At 37.5% G+C, this 8,660-nt stretch overlaps 2 protein-coding genes across 2 annotated transcripts; both read right to left on the reverse strand.

Annotated features, from left to right (window-relative positions):
* Positions 1–6,352: 6,352 nt before the first annotated feature.
* On the reverse strand, positions 6,353–7,086 carry LOC117611839 (defensin). The gene is made up of 3 exons (XM_034340217.2): positions 6,946–7,086; positions 6,608–6,797; positions 6,353–6,501 (listed from the first exon to the last, which is right to left on the reverse strand). Exons 1-3 carry the CDS (start codon positions 7,022–7,024, stop codon positions 6,462–6,464), a joined length of 309 nt encoding a protein of 102 aa, XP_034196108.2. The 5' UTR covers positions 7,025–7,086; the 3' UTR covers positions 6,353–6,461.
* Positions 7,087–7,248: 162 nt separating this feature from the next.
* On the reverse strand, positions 7,249–8,656 carry LOC117611840 (defensin-like). The gene is made up of 3 exons (XM_034340218.2): positions 7,909–8,656; positions 7,645–7,819; positions 7,249–7,536 (listed from the first exon to the last, which is right to left on the reverse strand). The coding sequence occupies exons 1-3, from the start codon at positions 7,976–7,978 to the stop codon at positions 7,497–7,499; spliced, it is 285 nt and encodes a 94-aa protein (XP_034196109.1). The 5' UTR covers positions 7,979–8,656; the 3' UTR covers positions 7,249–7,496.
* Between the last annotated feature and the right edge of the window lie 4 nt (positions 8,657–8,660).

The raw sequence follows: 8,660 nt of genomic DNA on the forward strand, positions 1-8,660 counted from the left end.
AAGGAGATTCGTTCCATTACCAACTGCATCAACTACCGTGGAAATATGGGGAACGCGTAGTACAGGAATTATGGAAATACGTACAATCGAAATTCGCGGGAGAGTCATAGCAGTTGGGAAAAAAAAATTTCGGAAAAAGGTTACCGGCTGTCGGATCGAACGGAAATTTACATGCTGTGCACGATTTCTTGTAAACGCTGAATTGGTCACCGCAAAAAAAAATTCCATTGACTTCGACTAATAGAGTGCAATCAATTCGTTCGTGTTTTAGTTAACGTTTGATTGTTTTTCTATGCGTCTAATTTAATTTTCTGGGCTTTTGTTAACGATTGAAACAGGCATGAGGCATAATTGGAGAGAATTTTACATTTTAGTACTCTCTTTAAAACCATTTCTATTAATATCACTATTATTATCGCTATTACTATTTCCAATTACCAAATCTCCTTTTTATTCAACAAATTTCTAGTAGCTAGTCGAACCTTCCATTTCATCTGAAATATTTTTATCTCATCGTTACATGCGCGGTAACACTTTCATAAGCAGCTTTTCCTTTTTCTTTTTTCTTATCTGACGAGAGCCAGTTGGATCAATCGACCGTAACGCTCTTAGAGTATGGTCCAGGGAAGAAACGTTTGAACCCATAGCAAACGAAAATTATAGAAAAAATAATTATAGAGAATTCACAGAATATTACTAGATTATAACTCGGAAACAAGGTCGGATAAAACAAATATTTACACGGGTCTATTTTTATCATTTTTGCTTGTTAAACGAACAGAACCTCCGAAGCTTAAATCCACGATTCGTTTTATACGAAACCTGTGCACACATAGTAGAATAATTCGTGAAAGAGTTTCTTTGTTGACTTAAGGTACACAGGAAATCTAGAAAACGTTTGTAACTCGTTCAATCTTGAAACTTTATTAAGTTGATTGACGTTTGAAAGTGTGCTATCCGCGGTTACAAAAGAGATACACCTGTGTAACGAGGTTTTCTGATAGTCTCGTTGAATTATGGAGAACGGAACGAGCATTTAATTGCATCTGTCACGCGGCGAACCTAATTATTCTGGCAAGATAATCAATCGTTGTTCGAGCAGCGACGAAATTCTCTATTAATCCTTCGGACACGATGAACCGACGCATCAACACAAAAACACTTCTATTTACGGAAACGTAATAACGCGTTGAACGCATAAACGATTACGAAGAGAACATTGTACCTCGGCCCAAAGATTCTTGGTAACAATCATTTCATCGGGGATACAATTATTTTCCATTAAAATACATGATTAATTAAGCCGATTAATCGCATCGTTTGGTTTCCAGTTAAATATGTTTGATGTAACCAGAATCAGGTTAATAAATATATCGGAAGAGGTAATCCGAGTGGAAATTTACAATGTCGAACGAAATTTTGTGGAAATTTAAATTCTACGAAAACGTGACGTTTGTCGATTAAATATTTGTACATATATCGGAGTAACGTTTAATACGTTTAAGCCGGTAGAGATTTTTATGCGAATGTTGACAGAATGGCAAATAAATGTTTCAGTATTATGTATTACGAAATATTATTTATGCTACATCAAGTTAAAGCTTAAGTTCAATCTATAAACAATTGTTCTACTGCAAATAAATCGGATAGAAACAAACACACAGAATTGGTTTCCATACGTAGCTCTTTCTTCATGAAAGTTATACGTAATGGCTCGTAAAGGGATTACTTTAGCACGAAACTGCGCCAACTTTGAAAATTCTGCCATTAACTTGTCCGGATACGACGTCTTCGTAAACTCGAATCACTTTTACCTCGTTTCACTCGATTGAATGTAACGTTATAATAATACTATGGAAAATAATTCTGTTACCTCGTAAATTGGTCGTTTCTCTTCGAATAATTTTGTTTTTACGTTTATAAAGGGAATGGAAAGAGAAATTGCAACACGGTGAAATAATTACAATCAAAGTTGTATCGTAATTGGAAATTTCGTGAAATTTCGGGCAAGTGAAAAGCAGACAATTGCGATCGCGTCGATTAATAGGTCGAAATTAATACTCGACCAACTGGGTTAACCGAGTGTGCCAGTTAACCTGACGATTGGTCAACCGCTCGACGCAACTTTATTACGACCCCTGTCTCGCGAATTCTATGAATGGAATATCAATCGGGGGGAAAACGAACCAGGGATTATCCTGACTTACTTTATCCTGCTGCTTTGCCCACCGTCGAATACATCTTTCACCTTGTTACGCAATTGATTACTTCTTCCAACCAACATAAATTCCCATTAGAAAAAACGTCCCTTTTTATCGTGCAATGTATTACATCGGGACCAACATGAATAGATATTTGAGTATTATATTTTGATAAACTGTATAGGCCGACAGAGAAACGATATGCTAATTAAACCGGCAGTTAAAATTAATTGCTTTTGCATTTTAATGATGTACTAAAAATTCCAGAAGATTCATATTTTGTGTATAAAAAAATTTACATGTTTATAATGGGATCATTCAAAATTTTCCTTCGTTCCATCGCTTCTGGAAGAAACTTTGCCAAATTTTCAACGCAATATTTATAACAATTTCTATATTGGCCAACATAGACGAACCGTGCCAATCAGAGCGTGCAGATACATTCAATTGAAGCAATCAAATTGCAGGTGAACGTACTAGCCCGAAGCGGTCGATAGGTTAATAATTCAATTAATCAAGCTGTAGAAATTGACTTTCGAAAGGAAGCAACCGTTTTAGTGTATCCTGAATCGGTCGAACATTTTGAAATATCTACAGGGTAAAGAAAAGTCTGTCGATTTGGATGGACTTTGAAAAAAATTCCTCTGCAATCAGTTTCCCCGTGAGTCGTCGGGATTCGTCCTGAATCGTCGAGAGGATTAGATAGAGTAACGTTGTCGAAAGCAGGTCGGAGACATCGGATAAAGGTGTTTCGGTGCTCGTGTCCTCGGAACGAGTGACCGGTTTGGAAATAATGCGAGCACAGGAGTGTACAGGTCGGTTCGGTTGGTAGGCGAATTAACGCTGAGGAAATCGGATTACGTCGTGGCCCACGGCACCGCCTGTCTACTAACTCTTGCATTAGCCTGCGTTCGAGCAAATTGCGTTTATCCTGGACCGAGGCAGGACGATCGGCTTGCCTCGAGTACTCAGCCATGGTAAATTGCTAATTCGCGACTCCCAGAAACAACGTGCTCGTAGAAATACGCGAGACTTCGCTTCGCACAACTCTCTCGCCCGTGTTGTTCTTGTTCCGATGATAAAACTCGTCGACACTGATCCGAAGTGATTAAAACTCAACTATACAGGCTGTTTTATGCAATTAGAACAAGTCGTAACCTTTTTCCTGATTGCAATTCAAAAGAAATGTTGAAAGAACTGGGTGTTGGCAGAATCGTAGAACTCGTACTATGATAGGTGACAGCGATCTTCTATAAGAATGGAATTCTATGACAATGGGTTATTCAAGTTTATGAATCATTGAATGTTCAGGGTACGATATATGACTGAACGAAGCTCGAACACGTTTCAATTCTCTGTCTACCTATAAAATTTCATCGTCACTGGTCTGTAGCACTTTATACGGTTCCCTTGATAGTAATTAAGGGCTGCCTGCGTTCACTAATATTCAAAATTTTCACTGGCTGTCTCCTAGGAATTCTTCATTAGTGGCCCTTGGTTCGCGTCAACTTTCATTTTATTACCACAGGCTTCAAATTTTAATTTTTTTTTTTTTTCTTTTAATTCAATATTCAATATATTAAATTTTTAAAATTGAATAATTGCAAGTGGAAATTCTTCTCGTAACGAAATCGTATTTATTATGTATGAATCAAAACAAGTAGAGACATCTCTTTGACGAGGATCAAAGATTCTTCGACGCATCTCGGACAATTCAACGGGAATATCAAATGGGATTTTTAGGAGCGCGAGTATTTTTCACCTGAAAATTTCGGTGGAGATTTATCACTGTCCACAATGAACAATTTCAACTCGCAGCTGCGTTTTTTCCGCGATAGGATTGCCGTTTTTTGGTAAATCTAGAACAGTACAAGGTAGGTCAACGATAGCTGTATTTATCGAACGAATTTGCAAAAATTGAACGACTCGTCGAATACGAATATTCGATGCTAGTTCGGTCTCGCCAAACAACGATGTTTTCGAAACAACCTTTTATTTGTGTGAATAATGAGAAAGTGGAACGAGCAACAATTTCGTGGTTCATATTTATGAACAAATAAATAGATAATGCACGTCCAATAGTTAATCAACCCTCTATAACGTTAATTAATATTTCAACTTTCCAAAATGAAAAATCGTGTCCCCTTATGAAGTACCGAAGAAATTTCATAAAAATGTTCATTAGGATCGTATCAAATATTTCATATTCAATTTCACTATTCCATTAATTTCCTAGAAACGTTACACGTGGCTACGTTCGCTGAATAATTGCATTTTTTGAATTCATACAGCGGTAATAAAAAACGGAGCTTTTTAACTCGCAGAATTTCGCGCGCACTCTCTTATGTACGTATGCTTTAAAAATCTCCGTACAATTGTTACGAGCTACTTTAAAAAAATTTTCATTTTCTATTTTACAAACAATTCCTTCTTCCTCGTTTGATGTGTAATTTCGCTCCGTTCCCTTTAACGAGAAACGTTACATGTACATGATACTACAGATAGAAAACGGAATCAGCATTTAGTTGCATTTCGTTTGGTAAATCAATGGCACATAAAAAGCAAGCGTTTTAGGAAAATCGCGCTTCCAGCTTAATGCTATGGAAATCGCGAGACGCAGTTTATGGAAAGAAGGGAAAAACAATCGCAAAAATTATTTCCATTCGAACGCGTCTCGTTCGCTGCGAATTCAACGAGTTTTTCTTCAGGACCGAAGCATTTAATATTCGTGCTTTTAAAATTCTACCCAGCTTGAAATTCGTCCAAATTTTCCCTAAAATAGTAAGGTATTTTTTCAATTTTAAGTATTATATACTCAGAAAATGACAAAGCTACGGTAGGTTGACCAATAGAAACGAAAAGGTTAAAATCAATATCCTACCTACGGTTTCTTCCATTTCCTATGAATCCTTGTAAAATCGTCTAGCCGAGCCAGGGTGTTCATTCGTGCCGGACAATTGACCGGAAGGCAAACGTTTCCAAACAGTCGCGTCCAGTCGACCCGGTTATTCGCGATTCAGCCCGTGTATCCGGTCGCCGAATTATAGCTGAAGAGGGCGAATATGGTAGCGCGGAATACCGCGGAGGAAATAATTTTCGACGAACACGCGCCGGTTGAACAAAGATGAAAAGCTAGCCACGAATATGACTGACATCGGGGCTATATCCTGGACGATCTGGATGAACGAGAAGTGGCGAGAAAAAAAGTAGAGAAAATATGCGGAGAGATGAAGAGGTGGAAAAGAGAAAGAGAAGCTATGGATCGACGAAAGAATAGCGGAGAGAAAGAGATACGAGGATAGGAGAAAGATAGAAGAAGGTGCTTTAGAGAGGCGGAGTCCAATTTTTAATGAAAGCGTGGAAAGAACCATAAGTGCATATAGTGGCCGCATTTGTCCGCTCCTGAAGGGCTCTCCATGCAGAAGAGTCTTGCAGGACTATCATGGTCGGTGAGCTCCGATCCGGTTTATACCATCGCTATACCAGCCGGGGCAAAAAAGATTCCAATAATTGCTGGTCGAAAAATATCGACAGTAAACTCTCTCGACCCTTTAATTGCACACCGAAGCACAAGGCATATTGGTTTTCCATTCCTGTTCTCTCTTTCCCACTCGTTCACTTATCATTCGCCCTCTCTTTCTATCGCGTTCGTTTCATGCTCTTTCACCCCCTTTTTCGGACGATCCTTGCTCGCGGTATCGCCTAGTTTTTACTGCGATTAGTATGCTACCATGATTTCTATTTCTTTTTTTCTTTTTTTTGCTCCATAATAAGGCGACCATTTCTTTCTTCCGTAAAGTTTATTCGCAGAGTCCACGCTTCAGTTTTTGTAAACTAAATTGCAATAATAGTCAGAATTTAGCAATTTGACAAATTGGTTTAATAATCCTGGCGGAAAGAAATTGATTTCAAATATTGAATAATTTTATAATGATTCTGAAACAGAGAATTAATATCCAATTACAATAGCAATTTGGGTTTTTTCTCTGACGCATATTGAAAAGCAGTATTTTTCAGTAATAAACTAAATGTCCGTTTTCCGTGGCAATTTGGTTCGCGATAATTAATTGAATGGATACCTGGTGTATAATTCTTTTATAAAATGTGGGATAGTTATCAACTAGTTGGAGTGTCGTCAATTAACACTATGCTTCAAAGTTAATTATAATTTTATTTTATTCATTTTTCAATTAGTATACACTATATTAGCGTTTAAACAATAAATGCAGCTTAAATATTAATAATACGGATTGAATATGATCAGCCGAAACGTTTGTCCCAGAGTTCCTTGAAAGTGGTCCTAGAAAAGCCGAAAAATTGAATATGTTAATTTAAATTCCCTTTCTTGTCTTCATTCTTCTCTCTTATTTTCGTCTTTTTGGGGTTTAAAAATGTAAGTTACGTACTTGCGACAAATACAGATTCCATTTTCGCAACGACCTCCAGCTTTACCCATGCTGAGACAATTCGCAGCGCAAGCAGAATGTTCCGCGATTCCTTTGAACGAGAGAAGATCACAGGTTACTCTTCTTTGCCTGTCAGCGCGCTCTGTTTCGCTTCGAATCGCGTCGAGAGGCATCTCGTCTTTAGGTTCATCTTAAAAAGAAAACCATTAAAGTTGTAGCTTTCAACCTTTCAGATGCAACTTAACGAATATTCAAACGTTGCGTTGTACAAAACAGAAAAAAGCTCTTCGGTCTGTTACAATTATCTATTATTTGTATTTAATAAAGTAATTACTAACCTTGGATTATTGAAGTAGGAGCAGCCATAAGGGCGACCACGCTCACAAGCAGAAATGTAAGAAAAATATTGAATTTCATTTTGTCTTTAACAAATGGAATAATTGTCGCTCAACTGAGATTGTTACACTGAACTTTTGACTCTCTTACAATCTTTATATACAAATGAAGTTGCCTTTGATGAATAAAGAAAGTAAATATACGAGTACAAAGAGGGGATTGGTACATCCCGGAGCTATAATCTTAGGGAATCCCCTGAACGATATCGAAATACAAGGAAATCATTTCTCTGTAGTGGAGAAAGAATAAAAGGTGTTTCAAGAAAGCTGTATACCGCTTTCAAAAATATAAAACATATTTTCCGTACAAATTAAACTTTATTTTGAACTCAGAGGTGTACAAGAGGTAGTATAGTTGTATTGTAACTAGACAATGAAGAATTTACTATGCATAATGACGGATGATTGCTTCTTGATGATGGTTGATCTACTTTCTGCTCCCTCTTTACACAGAAAGATTAATTCCCGGTGGGTGTAGAAGCGAAGGGTTGAATCTAGCCGAAACGTTTGTCCCAGACTTCCTTGAAGGTAGTTCTGAAACAATTAGAAACAAAAATTTAAAAAGTTTTTCTTTGCGAATCAAAATGACTGAACGGTAAAGGATTAACGCAATCAAATTGAAGGAGTTTGAGGATTACATACTTGCGGCAGGTACAGACTCCATCGTGACAACGACCTCCAGCTTTGCCCATGCTAAGACAGTTTGCAGCACATGCACTGTCTCCGACAACTCCTTTGTAGGTGAGCAGGTCACAGGTCACTCTCCTGTGTCTGTCACCACGTCCTTCGGGAAGGACGAGAGGTTCGTACTCGTTGTCTGAAATTACACCGTAATTCACAGACTTAGATATTTTCATATCTGTAATAATATTCAAATCGATGGGGAAAATGATAAATTTCACTTACCAACTGGCTGAGCCATGATGGCGGCTATAGCCACGAGCAGAAGAGCAGCAAGGAAGTAGATCTTGACCATTTTGGTTGAAGTTTTCGGTGAAACTTGTCGCTAGACACTTTAGAATAGACTGTGAAACAACTGATGATAGATCGATAGTTCGGACGGTTTATATACAAGTCTTACTACCAATTCCGTATACGATAACGTCCGGGTAAGTCCCTCAAGCAAATGTGTACGCAGTTGCTAGCATAGACAATGATCTATCGTAGTGAAATCAAGCGAGACGATACTGGATTTCTATTTTGATTGTTGGGATTACACCTAGGATATTTTGTACCAAGAAAATTGTTTCCAATAATTGCATGAATGATTTATGAACCTGCACAGGAATCGATCATTCATTTCATTATTCATCTCTTTAGTTTATTAATTATGTATCGTGATAGTTCCAATTTGAAAATTAGCCATTTTTGTCACTGATCCCTGTTCTAATTATATAGGTAAATTATAAATTATAAGATTCATTGATTCCAGGAAATATGCAATCGGCAAAGATCTTGCTAAATATTTTAAAATATGTAATAGGATAAATTGTTAATAATCTTGACATCTGGTACAAACTTTGGTGCAAACATAGTAGACAATTGAATATACGTTCGCTACGTGCTTTCCCGCAATATTCAATTCCGGTTTTTCCGGGTCGCATTTCGTGAACGCTGTTATCTATGCAGTGATAATATTTTGCAACGTCCATCTACGC

This window comes from Osmia lignaria, chromosome 10, assembly GCF_051020975.1.
Source record: "Osmia lignaria lignaria isolate PbOS001 chromosome 10, iyOsmLign1, whole genome shotgun sequence".
In the NCBI taxonomy this organism is placed as follows: Eukaryota; Metazoa; Arthropoda; class Insecta; order Hymenoptera; family Megachilidae; genus Osmia; species Osmia lignaria.

Coding starts and splice junctions, on each gene's coding strand:
- LOC117611840 (XM_034340218.2), bottom strand. CDS start 7,978: ATGGTCAAGATCTACTTCCTTGCTGCTCTTCTGCTCGTGGCTATAGCC. Junction 7,820..7,908: donor CATCATGGCTCAGCCAGTTG/GTAAGTGAAATT, acceptor GTGTAATTTCAG/ACAACGAGTACGAACCTCTC. Junction 7,537..7,644: donor GGAGTCTGTACCTGCCGCAA/GTATGTAATCCT, acceptor TAATTGTTTCAG/AACTACCTTCAAGGAAGTCT.
- LOC117611839 (XM_034340217.2), bottom strand. CDS start 7,024: ATGAAATTCAATATTTTTCTTACATTTCTGCTTGTGAGCGTGGTCGCC. Junction 6,798..6,945: donor TCCTACTTCAATAATCCAAG/GTTAGTAATTAC, acceptor TTTCTTTTTAAG/ATGAACCTAAAGACGAGATG. Junction 6,502..6,607: donor GGAATCTGTATTTGTCGCAA/GTACGTAACTTA, acceptor CGGCTTTTCTAG/GACCACTTTCAAGGAACTCT.